This window comes from Benincasa hispida, chromosome 1 (assembly GCF_027475165.1).
Source record: "Benincasa hispida cultivar pf3 chromosome 1, pf3_genome.v1.1, whole genome shotgun sequence".
NCBI lineage: Eukaryota > Viridiplantae > Streptophyta > Magnoliopsida > Cucurbitales > Cucurbitaceae > Benincasa > Benincasa hispida.
Genome location: NC_143478.1, coordinates 67249870 through 67277296, shown reverse-complemented (window position 1 = coordinate 67277296; position 27427 = coordinate 67249870). Strand labels below are relative to the sequence as shown.

At 35.2% G+C, this 27427-nt stretch overlaps 1 protein-coding gene and 1 non-coding gene across 2 annotated transcripts; one reads left to right on the top strand and one right to left on the bottom strand.

Moving 5' to 3' along the window:
- Positions 1–1062: 1062 nt before the first annotated feature.
- Positions 1063–14288, bottom strand: LOC120070244 (ATP synthase subunit B). The gene is made up of 14 exons (XM_039022130.2): positions 13690–14288; positions 13270–13335; positions 13111–13159; positions 12776–12921; positions 10471–10572; positions 9731–9787; positions 9534–9634; positions 9357–9438; positions 9179–9271; positions 2967–3031; positions 2746–2758; positions 2577–2654; positions 1579–1687; positions 1063–1492 (listed from the first exon to the last, which is right to left on the bottom strand). The coding sequence occupies exons 1-14, from the start codon at positions 13810–13812 to the stop codon at positions 1389–1391; spliced, it is 1188 nt and encodes a 395-aa protein (XP_038878058.1). The 5' UTR covers positions 13813–14288; the 3' UTR covers positions 1063–1388.
- Positions 14289–23983: 9695 nt separating this feature from the next.
- LOC120070450 (small nucleolar RNA R71) lies at positions 23984–24087 on the top strand. The gene has a single exon (XR_005479946.1). It is a non-coding gene; the product is annotated as a small nucleolar RNA R71 (small nucleolar RNA).
- The last annotated feature ends 3340 nt before the right edge of the window (positions 24088–27427 follow it).

Below are 27427 nucleotides of genomic sequence, written 5' to 3'. Positions count from 1 at the left end.
GGGGCATTTAATCTCATGAATGAAATTGTTTACTTATGCTCCATTTGGTAACAATTTCGTTTTTGGTTTTTGAAAATTTTCTGTTGTCTCTCAATTGCTCGCAATGATTTCCATCTTTCTTAAATACAAGAGTTGATTTCTTAACCAAATTCCAAAAATAAAAATAAGTTTTTAAAAACTTTTTTTAATCAAAATTTGGCTTGGTATTTTAAAATATTGATAAAAAAGTAGATGACAAATCAAGAATTTTGGAGGTGAAATGAATGTTTATAAGTTAAATTTTCAAAAACAAAAAATCAAAAATCAAGACCCCGTTTGGAAACCATTTGGTTTTTGGTTTTTGGTTTTTGTTTTTAAAATTTAAGTCTATTTCATTCGTATTTCCTACAATGATTTGCGTCATTCTTAAGTACAATAGTTTAATTTTTAGCCAAACTCCAAAAACAAAAGATAACAAAAGAATAAATTTAGATGTAGAAATAGTGTTCATAGATTTAATTTTCAAAAACAAAAACAAAAAATAAAGATCCCATTCGGTAACCATTTTGTTTTTTGTTTTTAAAAATTAAGCTTATGGACGCTATATCTCCAAATTTCTTCCTTTGTTATCTATTTTTCACTAATGGTTTAAAAAGCCAGACCAAATTTTGAGAACTAAAAAAGTAACTTTCAAAAAGTTGATTTTATTTTTGAAATTTGATTAAAAATTCAACCATTGTACTTAAAAAAGATGCAAAATTGCAAATCATTGTAAAAATGTGGATTAAATACGTTTAATTTTTAAAAACAAAAACAAAAAATCAAATGATTATCAAACGGAGCCAAAATGATTATCAAATAGGACTCAAATGATTCCTGAATAGGACTTTATTTTAAAAAATATATATATTTTTGTCCCTTCCGTTTCAATTTTGATTTAGTTATATTATAAAATCATTTAGCCATGGCATGAGTATACTTGAGAATTTTTTAACTAGTTAACATTCTCAACTAAATGTTCAAAAGTTCAAATCCGTACACTCATATTTTGAATGTCTAAAAAAAAAGTGAAATGAGGTGTTCTAATGTTAAATCAGTTTAAATTTCCTTTTATTAAAAAAAAAAGTGAATATACTTATATAAACATAATATCCTAACTCTACATAAACTATGTAGTGCACGAAACTGACTATTAAATCCATATATTTCAGCAAATAAATATCCAAATGTCATCGATAAAGAGCAAGAATTGCTTGTTGAAAGTCTTGTGGTAGGCTGGTAGAAGTTCAGCCAAGGCCGGAAATGGCATTCCAAATCTGATTAATGATCAGCAGAACCAACAGTCCCCCATTTAGAAGCATGAGTCTCAGATTAGGAAGGCTGTTTCATTTACAACAACATTTGTTATTTCATGTTTGAATATTAGACATAACAGATGCTCGAAACGACTCCTCGTCTCGTATCAGAGGTGGCATAATCCACGATCCAAATGGATGTGCTGACACCTTACCACCTGATTACAGGTCAAAAAAATTATTCCATATGCCTTCATATTTCAAGAATTAGTTCTTTAAAATGTTGGACCAAATACCAAGTTACCTTCTTTAGTGGCCTCTTCACATCTCCTTTGGTAAAGTGAGGATAAATGAGGATCCAAAGCTTTTAATAGTCTGTCATACTTTTCCTCAGCCTCGCTCACATATTTTGCCTGAAAATGGCTACCACACAAGCTTAGTACTAAGAATCAAACATGTGCCGGTTACAGTTGGCATGAGCAATCTGGCAAAAGGGATTACATTTTGGTTCAACTACAAATTTAATCCTTGAACCTTTTTCTTTTTCTTTTTTTTTTTTTTTAAAAAAAGTAATCCTTGAACTTTGATCTTCGTGTTTATATAGTCTTTGAATTTTGAACTGTGATTCAATCCGATCAAAAGTCAACTGATTGGTAGATAAAAGTTAACAATTGGACAAATATAAAGTGGTATGAATAACACAATCTAATCTCCGAAGCAACCTATCAAATCTCTTCCATGGACTATGTCGCCCTATTTTATCCAACTGCCCACTTTCTTTCCCCAGTTATTTGTAATAGTCCAATAAACATATTTTGTCAATACATGGAGAATTGAACTTCTAACTTTGAGGTGGATAGTACAAGCTTTTTATACTATACCAGTTGAGTTATGCTCATCCTCAAACTTTTTATAGTATATATGGGCTAAATAGGCATTACCATTAAAGTTCAAGGACTAAATTTGTAATTTAACCTCAAAAATGAAATGCTAAGAGTTAAAACGCAAATTACATTTCCCCAAGCCAACTCAGAAATTCCAAGTTAATGAACAGAGTTTAGAATTGATGAACTCAACCATATGTGCAACATGACAACCTTAAAACATCATATTCATAACTACTCTTTGTTCATAAAATAAAAATTGTACAAGGTTCATGATTGGTTGAAGCTAATTCGACAATTGGATGCTTATTCTATGTCTCATGCAGGAAAGGCTTTATTAAATCCTTGATAGATCATTCTGCTTCAGAAAACAAATGAATTATAAGAAATGAAAAATAAGGCTACCTCAAGCACTCACCAGCGCAGTTGGAGCTGAAGCTCCATATATCCGGACAAACATGCGCAAAATGTTGAAGTTATTCTCTAATACATCATCCTACATGAAGATCATAGCTTTTAATTGCAGCTAAAAGGGTCAGAAAATGTATAAGAGAATGGAAATCTGTTTATTGGTATGGTAAACTCACCTCATAATCAAACCTAACAGAAGGTAAGTGAGTCAACCCAGCATCAAGGGAAACCAGTGTTATGTTATGCTTGCCAAATGATAATATTCAAATTAATTATTAGTAGACATCAATTCAGGAGACGAGCAAAGCAGCTATTAGCAGAATTTGAAATGGGCGGTTGTTCAGAGTGCTTGGAAGAATTTTGTACGCAACAGGAGGAAAGAGGGCAGAATACTTACAAATCGTCAGCTATCTCAACTAGCAATTCTGAGATTGATAGAAATTCCATGTGCAAGTCATTAACCTTCACAAATACTTCAGCACGACACAATCAGATGACAAAGGAGGATAACAGACCAAAAAAATGAATTGCAACATTAACACATTAGTTAAAACAAAAGAAAAACTATTAAGAAACTATAGTTAATTTGGAATATTAACAATATTACTAAAGAACACAAGAATGCAGTTCATGTTAGGCTTGTAAATCAACCACTGGAAATCCCCAGATATTGAAATTTTACGTCAGTAGAACATTAGATTTAAATATGAACTTAAACACAAACTGCACTATTGTTTGTAGGCTAGTACATATGATAATATATTATCTCGAGTAAGTACTTCATGAAAAGTGGTTGGAAATATGGTTTTTAACCTAGGGGCATTTATGTAATTATGTAAGACCCCTAGGGCTTCCTACTGTCTTTTTATTCAGCGACTGTGTATTTAGTGTATCAGTTTTAATAAGAAAAGACTTTATATCGTGGTTTTTCTCCCTGCACTAGGGTTTCCACGTAATCCTGTTGTTTTTCTCTTCCCTCTTCTCTTTTTTAACATGGTATCAGAGCGCAGTGATGAAAACCTAGTCGTTATGGAAGAGAATCAACCTCAATCCTCCTCTATTGATGGGTCTTCAAATTTTGACATGAGAACGGCAATCCGAGCAGCGGTAAAGGAATGTTTTCAGGATGCCTTACCGAAATTAATATCTGTCGTTCAGGTACAATCCTTGGAAAATCGTCCTCAGCCAACCGGGTATCACCATTCCAGAACAAGTCAGAATTCGATCGGAGCTGGAGCCAGCCACGAGGAACCATCAATTGACGATCGGAGCTATCACGATCATGGCAGAGTCAGCGACGGTCACGGCAGAGTTGGCGGTCTCGGACGTGAAGAACAGGCTGGCCGCGAGGAGGTGTTGACAGTCGATCGGAACTATCAGGGCAGAGGAAGCAGCATCGGGGGCGAGGAGTAGAGGGGTGATGATCAGATTAGGGTTAGTACCGGTCTGGAGCAAACCGGACCGGTTCGAGTTGAACCAAGGCAAACCAGCCAGACCCGGTATTTTGATTTTAATTCTGACCCGACCCGAGAACGTAGTGTTTCAGTCCGACCCGCGATCCGTTCATTTCAACCCGCGATCCGACCCATGATCCGAAAGCTCTTCTATCCAGTTTTTTGCACCAACCGATCCACTTTCAGCCCATCCAGCTCAACCCGGTGATCCGGTTTCCTTCAACAGCCGACTTGATGGTTTTTTCACATCCAACAGCCGAGGTCTCGAGCAACCAGCACCTGTTCCGATAAATTGTGGTTCAGCTCGTTACCCAGACAATGTAAGACAACGGTTGGCTTACTTGCAACAACAGATTTCTGATCTGGATACGATGTTCGGTGCAAATCCTCAACTGGTTTATTTAGAAAATCCGGTAAACTCATTACCTATAGTGCCTAACGTTTCCTACTTATCTGGTTCGATGAGTAATTCTGCAGGATTTATCGTCGGAGAAAAATTAAATGGCAAGAACTATTTTTCTTGGTCTCAATCGATCCGGATGGCCTTGGAAGGGCACCACAAGTTTGGATATTTGACAGGGGAAATTTCAAAACCGGCCCCAGGTGATCCACAAGAACGAATTTGGAAAGGAGAAGATTCGTTCTATCTTGGTGAACAGTATGGATGGAACTCCAAATAGGAAGACCGCTATTGTATGCTGCCACAGCCAAGGATATCTGGGAGGCGGCGCAAGATCTATATTCTAAACGACAGAATACCTCTCAGCTATATACACTCCATAAACAGGTTCATGAATCCAAACAAGGGTCTATGGATGTTACCTCTTATTTTAATAAACTGTTGATGCTGTGGCAGGAAATGGACTTGTGTAGAGAAATTGTCTGGAATTGTCCACAGGATGGGACCCAATATTTGAAGATTGAGGAAGCAGATCGTGTTTATGTATTTTTGGCTGGATTAAATTCAAAGTTTGATAGGGTTCGTAGTCGGATCTTGAGCCAGCGTTCGATTCCTTCACTTCGAGAAGTCTGTTCTGAAATACGGCTGGAAGAAGATCGGTCGTGTGTCATGAATAATACCACCTCAACTACTGATGCAGCTGCTTTCGTTGCCAAGCCGTCCGGTACTGATGGTGATAAGAAACCTCCTCCCGTTTGTGAACATTGTAAAAAGCTTTGGCATACGAAGGATCAATGTTGGAAATTACACGGGAAGCCCCCAAATAGCAGACAACGACAGTCTCACGAAAAATCTAATACTAGTCGTGCCCTGGCAAGTGATTTAGTAGATGACCAAACTCAGAAGAAATCTCATGGTGACGGTAAACATAGTTCAAGTACCGTTGGGGTTAGTGCAATTGCACAGTCAGGTAATTTTTCTTCTTTTGGCCTAATTAGTGTGAATGGTAAGAAACCATGGATTGTGGATTCAGGGGCTACTGATCATCTTACGAGTTCCTCAGAGTTATTTAAGTCATATAATCCGAGTGCTGGTAATGAGAGGATTCGAATTGCAGATGGGTCTTTTGCCCATGTTACAGGAAAGGGCAATATCTCTCCGTTTCATGGTTTAATTCTACGTGATACCTTACATGTGCCTAAAATATCATATAATCTATTATCTGTCAGTAAACTAACAAGAGATTTGAGGTGTAAGGCGATTTTCTCACCTGATTCAATTTTATTTCAGAACCTGAAATTGGGGATGACGATTGGCACTGCCCGACACGATAGGGGACTCTACTTCCTTTCTGACGAGGCTTCCTCTAGGAATGATCACCAATCGGGGTTTATGTCTTTAAATTTCTCTGTTTCTGAAAATGATGTTATGTTATGGCATTTTCGCTTAGAACATCTGAATTTTCAATATATGAAATATTTATTTCCTCATTTATTTCATAATGCTAGTACTTCTTCTTTTAATTATGATGTTTGTATTCGTGCCAAGCAACATCGTGTTTCTTTTCATTCTCAACCTTATAAACCCTCGAGTCCTTTTTCTCTTGTTCATAGTGATGTATGGGGTCCCTCACCGGTTACTACTTCCACGGAAAAACGGTGGTTTGTCACGTTTATAGATGATCACACCCGTCTCACCTGGGTTTTCCTGCTCACTGATAAATCTGAAGTGTCCTCTGTTTTCCAACAGTTTTCACAACTGTCTAAACTCAATTTAAAACAAAGATTGGGATTTTAAAAAGTGATAATGGGCGAGAATTCTTTAATGCCTCTTTCAGAGAATTTCTCGACTCTAAAGGTATTGTTCACCAGAGTTCGTGTGCTTACACTCCACAACAAAATGGAGTAGCTGAGCGTAAAAATCGGCATCTGGTTGAAGTAGCCCGATCTCTTATGTTATCCGCCACCCTTCCGTCATACCTCTGGGGAGATGCAGTTCTTACTGCTGCCTCATTAATCGGATGCCCTCTCGTATTCTTAATCTTCATACCCCTTTAGAGTTGCTTAAAGAGTCTTTTCCTACTACTCGGTTGATCTCTGATGTTTCTCTTCGGGTTTTTGGTTGTGTTGCTTTTGTTCACTCCCATGATCCAAACCGCACGAAATTTTCTGCTCGTGCTCAGAAGTGTGTCTTTGTTGGATATCCACTCCATCAACGTGGATATAAGTGCTATCACCCGTCATCTCGAAAGTACTGTCTCTATGGATGTCACCTTTCTCGAGGATCAGTTGTTCTTTCCCGTTAGTCATCTTCAGGGGGAGAACATAAATGAAGAAGAAACTAACTGGTCCTCTTATGCTATTCCTTTAGAGTCAGCACCTATTCAAACCTTGTCTAAACCTAATCCTGATCATGATAGTCTGGTTCTTCCTACCAATCAAGTTCCTTGGAAAACGTACTACAGGAAGAATCTCAGGAAGGAAGCACTGTCACCTGTTGAACCATAACTGCCGGCTCCAGTGCAGGAGTCAAACCTGTCATCAGGTCCAGGTACGTATATTCCTAATGATGTTGATTTATGTATGGAGGATGATGAAGGCAGGCATGACAAGGGGGAAGGAAGCAGTGATACTAAGAGAGTGATAGAAAGGGAAATTGTAAAGGATGGAATGATCAAAGTTACGGAGGATGAAATAGTCCGTGCGAATGATGATGTGGAAGATACTACTGAAGTTTCTGATACACAGATAGTAAATCATGGTGAGAAGCCTGAAGAGGTGAAAGAACGTGATGCATCACTTGATCTTCCTATAGCCCTGAGGAAAGGTACCCATTCATGTACTAAATATCCTATGCATAGTTACATGACATATAGTAATCTAACATCCGAGTTCAAGGCTTTTACTACTAACTTGGACACTGAAGTGGTTCTAGATAACATAAGTGTTGCAATGAAAAAACCAGAATGACGGTCTACTGTTATGGAAGAAATAAGAGCTCTGGAAAAGAATAAAACCTGGGAACCGGTGACTTTGCCTGAAGGGCACAAAACAGTAGGATGTAAATGGGTGTTTATTATAAAGTACAAGTTAGATGGGACGATTAACCGGTACAAGGCTAGACTTATTGCAAGAGGTTTCACCCAAACATATGGAGTGGATTATTCTGAGACGTTTTCACCTGTGGCTAAACTTAACACGATCCGAGTGCTTCTGTCAGTAGCTGTGAATAAAGATTGACCCCTACACCAACTTGATATTAAAAATGCTTTTTTGAACGGGGAACTTGAGGAGGAAGTCTATATGAGTCCTCCTCCCGGGTTCGAGAGTCAATTTAAAAATAAAGTGTGTAGATTGAGGAAATCACTATACGGACTGAAACAGTCTCCAAGGGCCTGGTTTGACAGGTTCATGACGTTTGTGAAAGCACAGGGATATGTTCAAGGACATTCCAATCACACTCTTTTTGTAAGAAGATCAACATCAGGGAAAATTGCTGTTCTTATTGTCTATGTTGATGATATTGTTTTATCTGGGGATGATGATGTAGAAGTCACAAGACTAAAAACAGAGATGGCTAGGGAGTTTGAAATTAAAGACCTCGGGAAGCTAAGATACTTTCTAGGAATGGAAGTGGCTCGCTCAAAAGAGGGTATATCAGTTTCTCAACAAAAATATATACTGGACTTGCTAAAGGAAACAGGTATGACTGGGTGTAAACCTGTTGACACGCCAGTAGAATACAATGCGAAAATCGGTGATAAGAATGATGGAATTCCTGTTAATAAAGAAAGGTATCAACGGTTATTTGGGAAGTTGATATACTTGTCTCACACAAGACCAGATATTTCTTATGCAGTAAGTGTCGTGAGTCAGTTCATGCAAGCTCTTTGTGAGGATCATATGATAGCAGTTGAACGTATTCTTCGGTATCTGAAAGGAACTCTTGGTAAAGGTCTAATGTTCAAGAAAGCCGATAAACAATCTGTTGAAGCTTACACTGATTTTGACTGGGCAGGGTCTGTTGTTGACAGAAGATCTATGTCTAGATATTGTACGTTTGTCCAGGGAAATCTAGTCACCTGGAGAAGTAAAAAACAAGGAGTTGTTGCTAGAAGTAGTGCTGAGGCAGAGTATCGGGCCATGAGTCTAGGGATTTATGAAGAAATTTGGTTGAAGAAAGTATTATCAGATCTCCAGCAAGATAATGAGCTTCCAATGAAATTATTTTGTGATAATAAAGCTGCCATCAGTATTGCAAACAACCCAGTTCAACATGACAAAACTAAACACGTGGAGATAGACAACCACTACATTAAGGAGAGGTTGGACAGTGGAAACATATGCATCCCTTATATTCCTTCGAATGAACAAGTTGCTAATGTACTTACAAAAGGGTTATTGAGACAAAATTTTAATTATTGTGTAAGCAAGTTGGGGCTTGTTGATATCTATGCACCAACTTGAGGGGGAGTGTTGGAAATAGGGTTTTTAACCTAGGGGCATTTATGTAATTATGTAAGACCCCTAAGGCTTCCTACTGTCTATTTATACAGTGAGTCCCTGTGTATTTAGTGTATCAGTTTTAATAAGAAAAAACTTTATATCGTGGGTTTTCTCCTTGCACTAGGGTTTCCACGTAATCCTATTGTTTTTCTCTTCCCTCTTCTCTTTTTTAACAAAAGTTAGAATATTAAGCTTCCAAAATAAAGTGTTAAATGAGATAACAACCATATTCAAGTTGAAAGATAATTACCTTCTCTCCTCTCAACTGATACAAAAGAAGGTTTAACACTCTATAATCAAATGATTTCAGATGAATAGCCCGCATTACATCTTCAATAGAGACCTAAACAAAATAGTTGGGATCAACACGTGCACGAGGAGTCCCCTACATGAAATAAATAAAAATAAATTAAGACTACGGCAACTACCTTCCTTTTGCTCGCCAATGCACCGCATAGGCCCCTTTCCAATGCCCAATACTCCTCTCCACTTCTTAGTTCATGGACCAATCTTGGCATCGGAACAAACAAAAAAGTCAATATTATCATTCAAAGTCCCCAACTTCTCACATGGCAAAGAACATGGTTAGGAGCAAATCATCATACCTGTCTGTCAATAAGCCATGCGATTGAAGGAGATTAATAAGAGGTTGAAGTGGATCAGATTTAATAGCACTTAGAATCTTAGTGCTCCTTTCATTTGCTTCCTAAATCTCAGTGGAAATATCATATATGAACATTTGTCAGCTAAATGCACAGTGCCTAATTGCCATGCTTCATATTATCCAGTATTCTATTAACACCTGAGATTCTTCAAAAGTGAATCCACCCAAAACTATCTTCTCGTTCAAAGTGTCCAGCTGCAGCATGAAGGTAAAATCACTAAGCATAAACAAAACAGAACCCATGGTCACTGAGATCATAGTAAAGACAATATTGGGTTACAGAGGTGGGGGTGAGCATCAGAAATAGAAAAATCGAGCCAACCAATCGAAACCGATCAAACCAACTTCAGGAGGCCGACTTAATGATACATCTCCATTTGGGGTCGGTTAGCAAAACCAGCCGAATATATCATTTTTAAAAATAATAAACATAAATAAAAGTGCATTGTGTTGCATTGCTGTGGCTCCTTAGGAAGACCATAATTATTTAACAATTCAATATGTATGATTATGAGATTTTAATTTTTTTAAAAAAATCCATGATTATGAGATTTTAAGACCATTTAAAAAAAAAAAAAGGAAGTGTTACCATGTCAGCGTCGTTTCACTAAGTTCTTAATTCTAACGATTCAATATGTATGATTATGAGATTTTAATTTCAGCATTAAGTTTAAAGCATATAGCTCTCAGGGTTTTCATTCTTCCAAAAGCTGAAAGTTTTTATTTTCTGACACTTTATAATACTATTTCAGTACAAAAATTATTTTAAGAAACTAGACAAAGTATGAATTTTTTTTTACTGCAACATTATTATCCTTGAAGCTTATGCACATCTAATTTTGCACCAAAAACAATTAAAGAAAAGAATAGGACATCACCTGATATATGTAACTTTCCGTAAATGAAAGAATGGGAAAGTATTTGAATACAGATTGAGGTTTGTTTACATCCATTCCGTGAAACATGAAATAAGATCTGAACTGCAAAATGAATTCTAGTGTCAGCTTAATATACGGCAGAATTTCCATAGCCTAGGTTTGTTAATGCAAAAGATTCTAGACATAAAAGAATTCTTTTAAGGAAAAGGCCTACAATCCCAGAAAGAAAATCATTCTAGTAATTGTATGCCTTGAAACCTGAATTAAAACAAGAACAAAGGTTACAAAATGGGAAGAAATGATTAGACATCTACTAAGCCCATATTATGACTTATAACGGTAAAGAAATAAAACCTTCCCAGTTTAGATCATAAGAAAAAGAGGAAAAAATCATTAGAAAGAAAGTCCTCAATTAAACAAATTTAACCTCTTTGAAGACCATGTTTTCAAATCTCACCAATTCCGACATCAATTTTGACACATATTCTCCCACTTCTCAGTTTTCGCTCCATGTAACCACCTTCTAAACTAAGAAGGGTATGGATATAAATATGACACACGCATAGGACACAACATGGACACATTGACACTTCATTTTTTCTAAAATCTAGGATATATTATGAAAATATACATTTTAAAAATATACATCATTTTTATACAGAAAAATCAAAGTCAATAAGTTGAAGCATTTATATGCTTAAAAAATGAATTTGATGCATTTTGCTTCCAAAGTTCATTTCAAAGTCAAGTGTTCAAGACATGTCTAACAATGTTGGACCTATATTAACTTTGTATAATCAGTATCTAACACTCTCACTGTGCTAACAAGTGTCTAATACACAACCAACAAGTGTCAGAGTCTCCGAGAGTCTATAACATGTCCGATACGGACACGCTAACCAAACCAAAGTATCTGTGCTTTTTACTTCTAAACTCGAGATTCCAATGCGTTGGCGAGGTAATGCCAGCAGCCTGTCACAAAACCAGCAAGAATGAATTCTTGGGTGAGCACCTCCAAGTCTCCCAGTTGGACCAATTTTAACCTTCCAAAACCTTAACTTTTCTCCATTAACTGATTTGCTATAGAAATATTGCCACAAGAGAGTCCTGCACTCAGCTAATTTGCAACCTTTTAGCTTTGGAATAAAAAGGGGGCAACAAGGAAGAACAAAACCAACCCAACCCAACCGATATAAACCATATATGCTGATACGACCACATGCCATAAGAGGTATTTTCCAATGCAAGTCTCCAAACACCTCGAGCTAAGAAAGCAAGACTTTTCAGGTTTAAGCTGCCAACGCCGAGACTGCAGGAACAGGTAAAGAAAAACGTAGCCCACATCACTAATGGCAACCTCTCTCACAAGCCAACCGCTCCAATTGAAGGAACAAAACCGTTAATGAGGTGAGCTATCTTCTGGACTCCTAATCGAGAAAGTGAATAATCAAAGCCAAGGAATTTTCTTCAATCTTTCCTCTTAGGAAGTTTCCTATTGGAATAATCGTTAATCATGGACAAGAAAGACTTCCACCAGTTGGAATCAAGATTCCACCTTTCCTGCTATTGCTTTCCAACTTCAATATTTACAAGATGAACCTCTTTCATTGAAGGCCCTTTCAACCTAAAATACACAACCAGAGTTCTGAAAGTTTCTCAATAACTTAAACTTTCCTGCAGAAACCACTTCCTTCACAACTCCCATCAAGTCTTTTCCAACGAAAAGGAAAAATAGTTTCTGGGACCACCCTCCAAAATTTTGACTCCACTTTTCCCTGAATATAGCATCAACTTCAATGCTAAAAACGGTCAACCACACACTTCCACACTGGATAACATGAATTTGCAATGCTCCAATGTAATTTAGAAGGACAAAAGTAAAGTACAGGTATACTTGTTAAAGAATCAATCTGAGATAAAGGGACTCAGAGAGCGGAGAGCCAATTCTCTTATTCAGAGAAGAAGTGTTCAATGACCTCACTCAAAATTAACATCCCGTATCTCCTGCATTCTTTTTCCCTTCTATTCTACATTTGCAACAAACGATAAGCTTAGAAATGTTTGAGCAGTATGTGAATCAAGCACAAAAGAGCATGACAGTCAAAAGGAAACTCCACAACTAAAAAATAAATAAAAAGAAGGAAATAGTATTTCATAATTACCACACATTAGCAATAGAAAAGTAGTACAATTTAAAGATTGGATTTTGATTTTCTTTATTTATTAATAGTATTAATGTGGCACACTGTCAAATTTTTTATCTTCGATAAAAATAAAAAATAAAAAGTTTATACCACACACTTACAAAATCTTCAAGCGTAGAATTTGCTCGCTGCATTGCATCCAAGCCAACCATAGCCATTTCCCCACAATAGTTCTGGGAAGAACTAAAATCCAGGTTATTGTCACAATAAGGCTGCAAAGTGGTTTTCATTTCCTTTCCCCTGTAGTCTGAAACAAATTAAACCATAACAAGCAATCAATAGTAAGGCCACTACCTCTGCAATAAATAAATAAAATCTTCCTCAAAATCAATGTATATCCTAACAAACAGCAATAAACAAAATCATTCTACAACTTTTCTTAGTTCGTGACCTACATCTACATCTGCTGATCAATTAGATCATAAGAATAAGATACCTCCATCGCTAAGCAACAATGATACATCGCCAAGAAACTCTTCTGAAAACTGCAGAACAGAAGAAAAGTTGATGGCCAGTGTAGATGGAAAGTCCTAGTAAACATTTACAGACACGAATGATATCAATCAAAGTCGTCAGTGGCTTAGCTTACACTCACCTTGGGTATGTATTCAGAAACCAAATCGAGTTTATCGTCGAAGTCAAGCTCTCCACATGGTTGCACCTAACATACAATTCAATTGACAAACAAACTCACATCAATACAGCGATTCATCAAACACCTTTTAATCGAGGTAGTTAACGAAATAAGAGGAGGGTCCAAAGACAGAAATTGAAAAACCAAAATTACAATGGTGGGATAGATCCAACAGACATGAAACCAACAATTCAAAATGGGAATGTTGAGATAGACAAATGTCACGACTCAACATGGCACGTCGCATGAAGAAAAACCATATTCTATTCAAGAAACGTAACAGTTTACTCAAATTTGTGGGTGACTGGAAGAATAGAAAAAAGTTCAAATTCGACGAGGATTTAGATCGTAAAGCAGAGATTGTGATAAGGGAGAAAGTACCAAAAGGAGAACGAAATTGGCAATGAATCGATTGGAGGAAGATGAAGAAGTCATGGCGATTCCGCGCGAATCCATTAACGTAATGAGTTTCTGTACTTGTTCTAGTTTCCTCAATTCTTCCATTGTTTTCCCTCTGGGCTCTGGCTCTGGCTCAGTTCCTTATCACCCAGAAGATGAAAACTGAAAACAATGTGGAAGCCTGAAACATCAGTAGCTTGAAGAAAATTGCAACCTATTTAGAGGCTTCCCGCTTTTTTAAAACAATCTTTAACTATCCGTGAAGTTATAAATGTGCCCTTTCTTTAGATTTCTTTTTTTCTTTTTTTTTTTTCTCGTTTCTTCTTCTTTTTTTTTGTGCGACCACAACTTCTTTATCGAACCAATTTCTACGAAGCTTTTTCTTTCTTTTCTTCCTCTTTCTTTCTTCTTTCTCCAGCAAACCAATTTCGGTGCAACTCCTTTTTTCCTTTGTTTTCTTTCCTTCTTTTTCTTCTTCTTTTTCCGATGTAACCAATTTCGACAAAACTACGTACTAGCTCCAATGTTGAGAGAGGAGAGCAGCTCCAACCAACTTCGACGAAACGAAAGTACAAAAGAACGAGAGTACAAACGAGAGAGAAGATTGATTTGTGAGTGAGGAAAGTGAGAGAAGGAGGAGAGTGATCTATGAGTGGGGAAAGGAAAGAGAAAGCGAGGGCGAGATGGGCTTTTTCAGATGTGTGAGTTTATTTTGATAATTTCACCTCAATTTAACGTTAGTAATGTCACACTCCTCCCCAAATTACCCTCTTAATCCGAGAAATGTGAAGACAACAATTGTCAACCCTCCTATGACAACTACTGCCTAACATACTCTTGTAATACTATTTCCTGAGCACCTGTTAACCTGATATACAATTCCTAACTTATACTCGAGATGTGCATAACTTCCACATCAATTTGTTAACTTAGGTGCTACCATGCAGAGCAATTCACATTTATTTACATAATAGACATAACGATATTAAACGTTTATATTTACAACCCTTAACTCAAGATTTTATCTCAACCCCATGATAGGTACAATGTACAGATAAACTCAGGGTTTAACAGACATAGTGAATCACCTAAGCTTCAACTTCCTAAAGAATCTTGAATAGTGACTGGCTAACAAATCTACTCGACTTCAAGATGTCGACCACCACCTGGGGAGGAAAACATTTAAAACGTGAGCTTGAAATACTTAGTGAGTGACAATTTAGGAAAACATACTGTTGTTCATAAATAACATAAACATGCTTTTATGGATATATACATGTTCAAATCAGGGTTTAGAAAATAAAACTAGAAAACATAAAATCATATCAAATAAAAACCCTGTAATAAAGCTTATCAGTATCATACTATAAAATGTGATTATTCCACTGTCTAAACATGGGGGAGAACCCTTTTGCTCTATCCATACTACGTTAGCCTAGACTGGAGTGAGAACTTTTTTGCTCAATCACCTCCTAGCCTGAGTTAAGAGAGAGTCCTTTTGTTTGATCTCATCAACTTCAATAACATAAGTCATACGTGCATACAGAGTTGGATTGGGTCTTGACCACCTTACCATACCTTCAGTGTCATGGATCCCTAACATAACTGAAATCTGGGTACCTTACCATACCTTCGGTACCAACATTGAAGTAGGGTTCATACAAGGTGCAAAAATTGAAAATGGACATAAAATATTATACTCACTTGAGTTGATCATACTTCATAAAACAGTATAATCATGGTATAAAACTTCATATGAACTGCCTATGTGTTGAAATTCATTCATAAAAACTAGCATTGGAAAACATTGTAAAAATTTGTCACTCACTGTCTTAAGCTACTTATCCAAGAGGTTTGTAAGTCTTTCCCACTTGGATCTGTCCTATATAAGAAGAGGTCCTTTAGTTAATATCATTAGTTCCCTTTTGAGCTTAACATAACACTTATCATTATCACATACACAAATCTTATCGCATCATGATTGAGTTCATCGCATCACTTATACTTCGCCATTTTACCTTACTCTTGGCTAAAGACTAGTTGTCCTCTCTATTGAATGCTCAATGGTCATGAGAACACATTTCTATGTCTATGCATCATTCAATTTCCACATGCCTTACTTCACGCCTATGTGTGTTGTCGCATACTTTGGCAAGCCAATTGCTTGCTCGCTCTTTGTATGTAGTTGTCTGCTCATTCATCCATAGCATCATTTCATATTCTAATCTTTTAAACCTCATAATTTTAATTCCAGCCATCACTTTGTTGGGGTTGATACCCTAAATCTCGTAGGGTTCTATAGTTTATAAACATTGTATGAACAAACTCTTATGTGATTAATAATATATGATATTTTATTCACTTAGTCTATAAAATATGTGATATTTTAGTTGCATTAACCACAAACCAATAAACTAACATCCAAGGTTATTATTGTAACTTAAACATATATATAGAGACATACCGGTGGATCATGTTTGAGTGATAACCTAAATGGTCTGTAGTATATGGATAAGGCTAAGTACTTTATCCTGGTGACACTACGAGTATGGCTCGCTTAGTAGGTGTTACAATTGTTGTAGAGTGCTACAAATGGTCTGATTCTGATCATTCATGTATTAAACAAGCGAGTGTGGATATTCTATACAAAGGAGTTTGTATAAGACCAGACCACGAAATGTTTAGTCTCATTATATAACACCATTCATAATAAAAACTTACATTTCACTAGGATGACTATAGGTAATATGACTTGAATTCTGAGTGAGTTGTGAACTCCTGCCTATGAGGGCAGTCCTTTGATTTGTATAGGTGAGAGTGATCAGATCACTGACTCAAAAAGCCTACCATTTTGGGGATTCGTCTAATTGGGTAACTGGGAACACAGCTACACAAGATGGAATTCACTCCTTCCCCAAAGCAGGGCTAAGTAGATAAATTGCTCCCTTAAGGGCTGATTCTGGGTCTTGAATAATGTGGCGCCACACTTTCTCCTAGCCCAAGAAGTCATAGTAGGACTATGATCTATTATTCATTAGAGGAATCAGTGGTTATATCCAATGGACATAGAAATATATTTGTAGTGTGAAGAGTGCAGCTGTCAGTCTTTTCAGTCTTTAGTGGAGTGTCCGACAGTTAACGAATGGTGGATAATGTAATTAAAGAGTTTAATTAATTATTCATGTACCGTTGGAGTTTAATTAATTGTGTTAGACCAACTTGTATAACATTTTGAAATATAGAAACGAAATAAAAATAACACCCCAAACCTATGGACCATAAAGATAATATTTTCTTTCCTTTTTTTTTTTTTTGTTGTAATTTAGTTCTTAATAAAAATGAAACCAATGCAATTAAATGAATCCTCAAACTTGACTATAGTTGTTAACTTAGGCCTTAAAACTTGTGTATACACAATAGGAAATAACATATAAAAAAATGTAGGAAAAAGATTATTTTTCATATTTTTATCTAATTCAATGGAAGAAGAAAATAAATTCTAATACAAACAAAAATTTTAATAAAGAAAAAACTAATCTATTTTATTAATTAGGTAACTAATTAAAAATTTGAGGGGTCGTTTGTTTTTTTGAGAATGTAAATAACTAGAATCTTTAGATGTCCGAAATTATAGATGTCTGGAGTTACAAATGTTCGACATTTTTAGATAATCACATTTGTTGTGTAAGAATATTTTATCTGAGAATATTTGGATAATTGTGTTTGTTTGGCATAATTTTTACATGAGAATATCTTAAATTTACATAATCTTTCAAGAATTCCCTTGTGTTAGGATGAATTTAATATGATTTGGATTCATAGAACATATTTGTTTTATTAATTTGAATTTCTTTTTAAATTAATATAGTTTATACATTTTTATATGTTATTTTTCTCAACAAAAAATATATATATATATATATATACACATACATACATACATATATATAGAAAAAAAGAAGGGTGAAGAAGTAAAAAATAGATCCTCTCAACATGGAAATCCACACAAAACCCATGCTTAAAGAAGACATCCAAAACTCTTAGGATGCCTACTATAAGAATATCTTATATTATCATAAAACAAACATAGTAATCTAGACGTCTTCACCATGGAAATATTAGATGTCTGCAAAACGAACGACCCCTAAGGGATAACATTCTATAAATTTGCAAGTTTTGGGATCCAATTTTAATAATGGTATAAGTTGAGTGTTCTAAATTTTTTTTTATCTCTTATTATTAATGCATAGAAAATTATAATTCACAAACTATCATAACCAATTAAATGCCCCAAATAGTCCCATAAAGAATGGCCTATGTGGTTGATTCAATAAACCTACCATGGAGACTTGACAAAAATGGGAATGGGAACATAACCTTCATAAGATAGAATTCAATCCTTCTCACATAGAAAAAGTTTATGAGTAGTTTCCCTAAGTACTAATTTTGGGAGTTGAACAATGAAGCTCCACTCTTTCACTAGCCTGTGAAAAATTTTAGTTTAAGATCAAATCATAAACATATTGTTCATTAGAGGATTAATGGTGTTTAAGGTGCAAGATGTAATTACAAAGATGAACCAAATTTTTAACCTAATTGTAGTTATGAACAACTCGTGAATAATTGACTTGCATGTAATGATTAGATCATGGATACAATTTGTTTTATATGAATGGATCCAATTCCAACGAAAAACGTATGATCGCCTTTGCCTTGAATTTTATTAGGATAAAAAATTCAGAAAATTGAAGAAACTAAATTACAGAATAAACATAAGCTACAATTTTCTAGGTTCAGCATAAAAAGGAAGAAGAATTATTACCTTTGTAGAAACCTTTACCTCACAATAATTCTTCTCCGTTGATCTTCTCCTCTATTGAGAATACCTCCAAAAGGACTTCCTTGCTATGACTTTGACAAAGTATCGACTTGTGGAAGTCTCCTTTAAGGAAACTAAGAGGGAGAGGAAATTTTACACAAAATCTTTTTCTTCTGTAGAATTGTTGATAGAGAGGGAGTTTGTGAAGGAAAGTAATTTTTCTACATAATTTTTAACAACTCACCTCTGCAAATACAAACTCCTTTGTATTGAAGAGAAAAAACGACTTCTCACTTCCCTCCTCATGCATAAAAGAAAGTGATATTTAATTAATTAATTAATCATTTCATATTTAATTAAACAAATATTTGAATCATATTCAAATTGTAGATTTCTCTCATGACCTATAGTTTTAATATGAATCTCATTCATATTAACTTTTAAGCTATAGTGCTAAGGCGAATGTAATTCATATAATTTATTATTGAATCATATATTCAAATACATTAAATCTCCCGTGTTTAATAGTTTATTTTTTAGTCATATTCAAAATTAACTATATAATTATATTATATATTAATTGTATCATATACAATTAACATGTGTTTTTCTTAAATTAATTTGAACATATAAAATTCTTCTTTCAAAATTTTAGTTCTTGTTAATCTGTTGTGAGCTAGCAAGGGGATCTAATAAAACTACAAATTATAAGTTCCAATGATTCGAGATTGATTAATTAAACTCTTTAGTTTAACCACCATTCATTAACTATGAGGCAAACCACTATAGATCCATAGTTGCACTTAATGCACTATAGAACAAGTTGCATCTATTGATATAATCATTACACAAACGATCCTTCACGAATTGTTCATGAAGGATGTGTGAACAATTTGTAATTACCTCTGTATCCTTAAATCAAGTCCCTTTCGAACCATGAGAGGGTGAGGTCCCATTGTTCAAGTCCTGGAGTCAACACTTAAGGGAACTACCAAATTCCTTTCCCCATATGACAAGGAGTGAATTCCATCTTATAAAATTACATTCCCAGCTACCTATTCGATCTAGTCCTCAAAATGGTAGGTTTATTGAGTCAGTTACTTGGGCCATTCTCACCCTTGAAAATGAAAAACGAACTCTTATAGGCAAGAGTTCATAACTCACTGAAGATTAAGAATGAGTTACATATGATCATCTTGTGAAATATTAATCTCTTCAATTAACGGAGTTACAAAGAGAGATTAATTATTTTGTGGTCCAATCTTATACAAACTCTTGGTATAAGATACCTCCACTCACATGTCTCTACATGAATACTTTAGATTACATCTTTTATAAAAATTACAAAGTGGGCTAAATCTATAGTATCACTAGGATAAGACAACCAACGTTATCCATATACTATAGATCGTTTGGGTTATTATTTGAACATAATCTACCTGTATGTCAATTACTATATACTGTACAAATTTTATGTAAATAACCTTGGATTTTTGCCTTATCGGATTGAGTTATGACAAATTATTTTATTAATAATCAATAAACTATTTATTTATTTACAAACCATGAGCTTATGACATATAAACCAATACTATAGTGCGTAAGAGTACAACTCTAGGTCTATGATTGAGTGACCTAGAGTTTATTATTAAAATCAATTGATTGAAATATATATAATATATTATATATTTCAACATATGTTATATTATAGTATAGTGTAGTATATTATAGTATAGTATAATATATATATATTTAGTTTGAAGTGTTCAAATTAATATTTAATATATTAGATGGATTAAATATAAAAATGGAATTACATATATTTTATATTTGATACATTAAGTATTAAAATGATTAATGTATTAGATACACCAAAGAACAACATATATTTGAAATTTGAATGAGATTCAAATAAGTATAATATTATTTTGAATATTATATATTGAAATATAATATTTAAATTTTGACAAAGAATTGTTTGAGGTCTTTATAAATAGGGCTCTTGGGTTGAATAATTGGCCTACAAGACTATTGGATGTATGCCCTAAAGCCCCGTAGTTAATATGTTATTTGAAATAATGGTTGATTATTTTATTTGAAATAATCAATTAAAGAAATATCCAAGGTTATTTTATGAAACTTGAACAGTATGTGATAGACATATAGGTGGATCATGTTCAAGTAATAACCTAAATGGTTTATAATATATGGATAAGATTGGGTACCCTATCCTGGTGACGCTACGAATACAACTGACTTTGCAATTGTTACAAGAGTTGTAAAGTGTTACAAACGATTTGATCCTAATTGTTCATATGGAGACATGTGAATAGGGATATCCTATATAAAGAGTTTGTATAGTCTCTCTTTATAACACCGTTAATTGAAGAGATTAACATTTCATAAGATGATCATAAGTGATCCGACCTCAATCTTGAGTGAATTACAAACTCTTATCTATGAGGGCGATCATTTGATTTGTATGGGTGAGAGTGGCTAGATTTGCCCACTTAATATGCTTACCATTTTGGGGATTTGTCCGATTAAAGAGTTGAAAACATAGCTACACAAGATGGAATTCGCTCATTCCCGTCAATAAGATAAGTAGATGAATTTCTCCCTTAAGTACTGACTCCGAGTTTTGAACAATGGGGTAACTAGCCCGAGATATAAGGTTTTGTTATGGTAGGACCATAAATAGGTTGTTCATTAAAGGGTCAGTGGGACTTAAGGAGTTAAATGTAACTACATGGGTAAAATGATAATTTTGACCCAACTGTAATTACGAGCGATTCGCGAAGGGTCGACTTCTTGTTGACTGATTATATCCATGGACATAAAAATATATCTACAATGCAAAGAGTACAACTGGAGATTTTTAGTGGAGTGATCTACAACTAATGAATGTTGATTAATTTAATTAAAGAGTTTAATTAATTAATCCCGTGTCATTGGAGCTTCTAATCTATAGGTCCATTTGGTCCCTTGCTAGCTCACTAAGGATAAAACAAGAATCATCTAATTTTGGATTAATTTGAATTGTTCAAATTAAATCAAAGAATTAATTATATGAAATACAATCAATATAATGTATATTGATACATTATGGCATAAAGTTAATTTGGAATGAGATTCAACATTATACTTTATTTTATGAGATAGATAAATATTTGAATAAGATTCAATATTATTTATATGAATTAGATTCATATAAAACTATATATTAAAATTAATATGAATGAGACTCATATTAAAACTATAGGTTAAATGAGAGAAGTAAATATTTGAACAAGATTCAAATATTATTTACATGAATGAGATTCATATAAATCTTTAGGTTAAAATTAATATGAATGAGATTCATATTAAAACTACAGGTTGTGTGAGAGTATATCATTTGAATACGATTAAAATAAAATTAAATATATAAGTTTTAATTAATTATATATTAAATTTGATTATATATATATATAAGAATAACTCCCACATATTGGTGGAAGGAAGTTGTAATTCCTCCTCCAACCAATTTCTTTCAAGCTCTCACATTAAGAAAACTTTATCTTCTTCCTCAAGTTCTCTTTCACAAATTTCTCCTTTCCAAAGAAGAATCCCACCGTCTTTGATACTTGTCTAGAAAATAGCGAGGAAATCAAGTGGAGTATCTCACTCGGTGTTCGTGACTGTTCGTGGAAATTGGAAGAAGTCTTGAGTTCATGTCTATTCGTGAGATCGAAGCAAGGAGAAGAATTTTGTTGAAGACGTCTTCAAGAGGTATTCTTCCCATTCCCTAATAGCATGTTATAGAATTAATATTTATCCTGTACATGTTCTATGTATTTTCTTTGTTTTCCAAGTTTTTTAAAACAAATTTCATTGGCATATGCGTTCACGTGCTTCTGCTGAGAAATTGGATTCCTTTAGTTGGTATCAGAGTTAGGTTGTGCCTCTGTTTTTCTTTTTCAAAACAAAAAATTAGAGAAAATGTGGGTTGTTTTCTGCATAATGTATGTGGTTTTGCGTAATAGATATTTACAAATACTGATACTTAGATTTATAACTTTTTACTTTGATTTGATCAATGTAAAGGCCCAGTATTTTGGGAATTTATTATGTAAATCGAGTCTGTAAGTCCGAGTAGCTCGTGGCGAAGTGTTTGATGTAAAAAAGGCAAAAAAACAGAGGTGAAATTCAGATTTTGCAGTGCATATCCGAGAGGTTTCTGTGTAGATTTCTACCGTTCGTCATGTTTTGTGTGCCATTAAGAGTTTCTAACTGTTGTCTGTAATTGTTTGTGCGCCATGGAAAGTTCAAGAAAACTTAACATGGCAGTTTTCTCCAAGCACAAAAGTGATTGTTTTCTTCCAGCAGTTGAAGACAGTTTTTATGTTTTTAAATTACATTAATGTAATCTAATTTAATAAGTTTATTAGGGTGTCAATATTTGGTGTATTGTAGCTATAATATAGTTTTAATACCCATGAGATGTATGTTTAATTATATTAATTATATGTTGCATATTGTATACCATATAGATTAAAATCTCAATTTAGGACAAACATGTTCATGCATCATATTTAATATAAATACTATATTATATGGTTGCATGATATGATAAGTATGCTCATGCATTATATTTAATATAAATATTATATTATATGATAACATGTTTATTGTTTTCATTAGTATTAATATAAGAGTTATATTAATTAATGAAAATGCATGATCATGCATCATATTTAAATATAAATGTTATATTTAATGTTTAGGTTAATTTAATAAGTTTTCAGCAAAGCGTCATTCTACACTATTTATTCATTCAATAGATCCTCAAGCGGAGATCCTGAGCTCGACGTTTGTCCTTTTTTATTAAAGGGTTGTTGATGTTGCTGATGCATTTGTTGAAATGCAGGCGGCAGTCCATTCCTTTGCTGATGGTTCACCCCTAGGTGGTGCTCCTGATGAATTCCTCTTATCCAAGAAAAATTCGGATGGTTTCTCTATCCAAGGTTATATGTATTAGAGAATGGGTTGTTTTTGTTGAAGCATACTGACTGAGGGTTTTGTGGACATTCAGCATAGGAGTGAGGATCTCCACAGCCTACACAGCTAACCATGGGCTGCCCAAACGCGTCTATCTGATTCACCTTCTGCCGATTTGATGCGTTTCCCAGCGTTATGTTCTGCAGAAGGCTGGTCATCTTAGCCACTTGAGCAGAAAGTGTGGCTATTGCGTTGGAATCGATATAATTAACATTCTGAGATCTCTTCTTCCTATCAGCTCTTCCGTCATACGTATCATCCACCCATTCCATATTATGTTTAACAATGCGATCTAGTATCTCTTTAGCCTCAGTGTAAGATTTATCCATAAGTCCACCAGCTGCTGCTGCGTCTGCTGCCATCTGCGATGCTCTATTCAGTCCTCCATAAAACGTCTCCATTTGGATAGTTAGAGGTAGTCCATGGTTCGGGCAATTCTTGACCAAGCCCTTAAAACGCTCCCATGCGGCGCTTAAGGTTTCAGCATCTTCTTGTTCAAAGTTCATAATCTCTCGACGTCTCCTCGTGTTGGTGGTAGGTGGGAAGAATTTTTGCATAAATTTTTCCACCAACTTTTCCCAGGTGGTGATTTCACCAGGCTCCAGTGAGCTCACCCATTGTTTTGCGTCATCACGCAAAGAATAGGGAAACAAGGATAACTTGATCGCCTCTGGGTGATTCCAAGAATCACAAATGAATTACATGTTTCCAGGAAACGCTTCATATGGGCGTGAGGATCTTCACCACGACCACCCTCAAATTGTCTAGCAGACTGTAGCATTTTGAGCATAACAAATTTCATCTCGAACCTAGTTCCATCTGGCGTTGGGTATATGATTCCTAGAGAGAAATCATACAGTACAGGGGACGCGTACTCCCTCATGGGACGCGTGCTGTTATTCGCCATCAGGATTGGATTCTATGCAGCATGAGTTAGTTGTTGATTTGCTTGTTCTTCTACCATTGCGCGTTGCCTGTTCTGTTGTCTGAGAAATTGTTGTCTCAACCTTCGACGACGGTTGGATCGGTTCCTACGCCGGAAGGTCCTTTCAATCTCGGGGTCATATCTGAGTTCAGGAATGCTCTCCCTACTCATAAACGTTCACAAGCTTAGGCTTAACTCGTAATACTCCCTCGACCGAAGTGTTCCTACAACAGATACAAACAAAATTTCTGGTTAGTTTTGTTTCTGAATCCCCGGAAACAGCGCCAAAAACTTATTCGTTGCTATCGTGATTTGCTCTAGGAGTGTATTGTGTAAAATAAATTGAAGAAATAAGTTCTAAGTATAAGTGATGCGTTTAAGTAAATGTAACGCGTTGGGGCGTCAGATATTTGCAGTAGAACGCACACAACTTCTTCTAATGACGTTCAAGTTTTCCTAAACTAGACCCAAGTATAAATCTAATTTAGGTTCCTGGTAAATCCAGGGTCGAATTCAGGGATTCAGTTAACCAAACGCAGACCTTGCGTTGTATCTACTGTAGGGGTTTTCCTAAATAAATGTGAGAAATGAGTTATTTACACTAAATTGTTATGCCTGTGCAAGAGATGTAAAAGAGTTGAGTGGTGAATGATGGATCATGCGAAAATGGAGTTTAAGGTAAGTGGACGCATCGGTCTAAGATGAGTGTACACAACTAGGATGTGATGTGAATGAGATTGGATGATTTGCTTATCTTTTGTTTATGTGTCAGACTTCATTCAACATTTCTCAACTCGCATAACAAACAAAGTCTATCTCTATGATGCATGCATCTAACAAAAAATGCAATAGACACCAGTAAGTCTATCTCTAGCTATACTAGGCGTCCTACTTAACGCAGCTTAGTTATTCTTTTGAACAATCTAAGTTAAAGATGCTTTTACCAATTTATCAAGTTGGCTTGAGCTTTAGAATGAAGTTGTGCATAAAGTATTAATGCATTCAACATAAACAAGAAATAAACAATGGCAAGTATGATGGATCAAACATATGAATTTTATAAAGAAACAGAGAATCTTTATAAAAGTAATATTTAATCAAATGGAATGAAAGTGATAAATGAGAAGAAGGAAACTGAGTCAAGCCAAAGAATACAATCTCTTGTATTTCTTTGGCTCAATCTCGTTGTGTACAATCACATGTTTAGGAATTGGATGAAGTGTCTTTCTCAAGATTAGCTTTCTCCGCTCCTTGACTGCAGTGGTGGTGGTTCTCAACCCTTCTGATCGTCTAGCACCACAGCACAGTCTCTACAGAACTAGAATTATGACTACAATATACAAAGAGTAAGGATCTTTATAATTTCCGAACTTGTTAACTCTAGAGGGACTTTATTTATTTATAGGCGTTGGTCACGTCCACTTGATGAATGGGCAGCATTAAAGTCCATGTCCTGGTCAGCATTAAAGATCATGCCCTGATTAGCCGCCTAACTCTCAGAAGCTTTCCAGACGCCGCCTACTATGTGGAAACTTTTCAGACGCCGCCAGCTGCAGGTGCCTATACTTGCAAGTGGTGATGTGACACAATCAGCCTGGAGCAATGAATCTTCTCTGCGTTGAACTCCCTCCGACACATGGCCCATGCGTTAGAGCTTTTCCTGCGGCACTTGTCTAATGCGTTAGCGCTAATCCTTGCGTTGAAATCCTGCAATACAGTGCGTTAGTGCCGCGATATTTAGTAATAAAACTTCTTTTGTATGAGTTTGCTAATATTTGAATAAATCCATGCGTTTCTTCTAAAAATGAGGAGAATTTATCATTAAAAACCTTAGTTGTTCCAACTTAAGAACAAAAAATAACTTGTATTTCTACAAGTTATCACGGCACCTCGAGCTCAATGGGTGACAACCTCCAAACCATACACCAGAGAAAATGGTGTTGCCCCAGTCGATGTACGAACTGATGTTCAGTAACCATGTAATGCAAATAGTAATATTTCATGCCAATCTTTATATGTAACAGTCATCTTTTCAATAATTCTCTTGATATTTTTTATTTACTGCTTCTACTGCCCTATTCATCTTAGGGCGGTAAGGAGTAGAGTTAGAATGTCTAATTTGGAACTGCATACATAATTCCTCCATCAACTTGTTATTCAAGTTCTTTCCATTATCAATAGCGACATGCTCGGGCAGATTGTACCTGTTGGGTTTTATGCCTTAAAACTTGTAGATAGTAAATGTTATTAATTGACTGTCATCAATAAAGAGTTATATATGTTAATTCAATAAATGTTATTATTTGTGATGATTGTCTATTTTGTCTTAATAACCCTAAATCCAATAAACTAACATCTAAGGCTACCTTATGAATCTTGAACTGTATGTTGAGACATATAGGGATCAATGTTCAAGATACAGCCTGAAGGGTCTACTATAGTATAGGGATAAGGTTGGATACCTTATTTTGGTAACACTATGGATACAATCCACTTTGTATTTGTTAAAAAAAAAAGTAATAATCAAATTCGTTCATGTAGTTGACATGCGAGTGGAGGTATCCTATGTAATGAGTTTGCATAAGACTGGACCACGAAATAGTACCCATTAGATGTAACACCGTTAACTAGTTAGGTTCCTATTTCAATAAGATGATCTAGGCAATTTAGTCTTAATCCTGAGTATACTATGAACTCTTGTTCACGAGAGATTTTCCTTTGATTTTTATGGGTGAACGTGGCCAGTTCCCTGACCTAATATGCCTACCATTTTGGGACAAGATCGAGTGAGAGCTGGAAACATAATAATACAAGATGGAACTCACTCGTTCCTACATTAAGGGTAAATAGATGAGTGTGCCCTTAAGTGGTGTCTCCGAGACTTGAATAAAAAGTTTTACCCTCTCATTGGCCCGAGGGGGATTTCTGTTTATTGG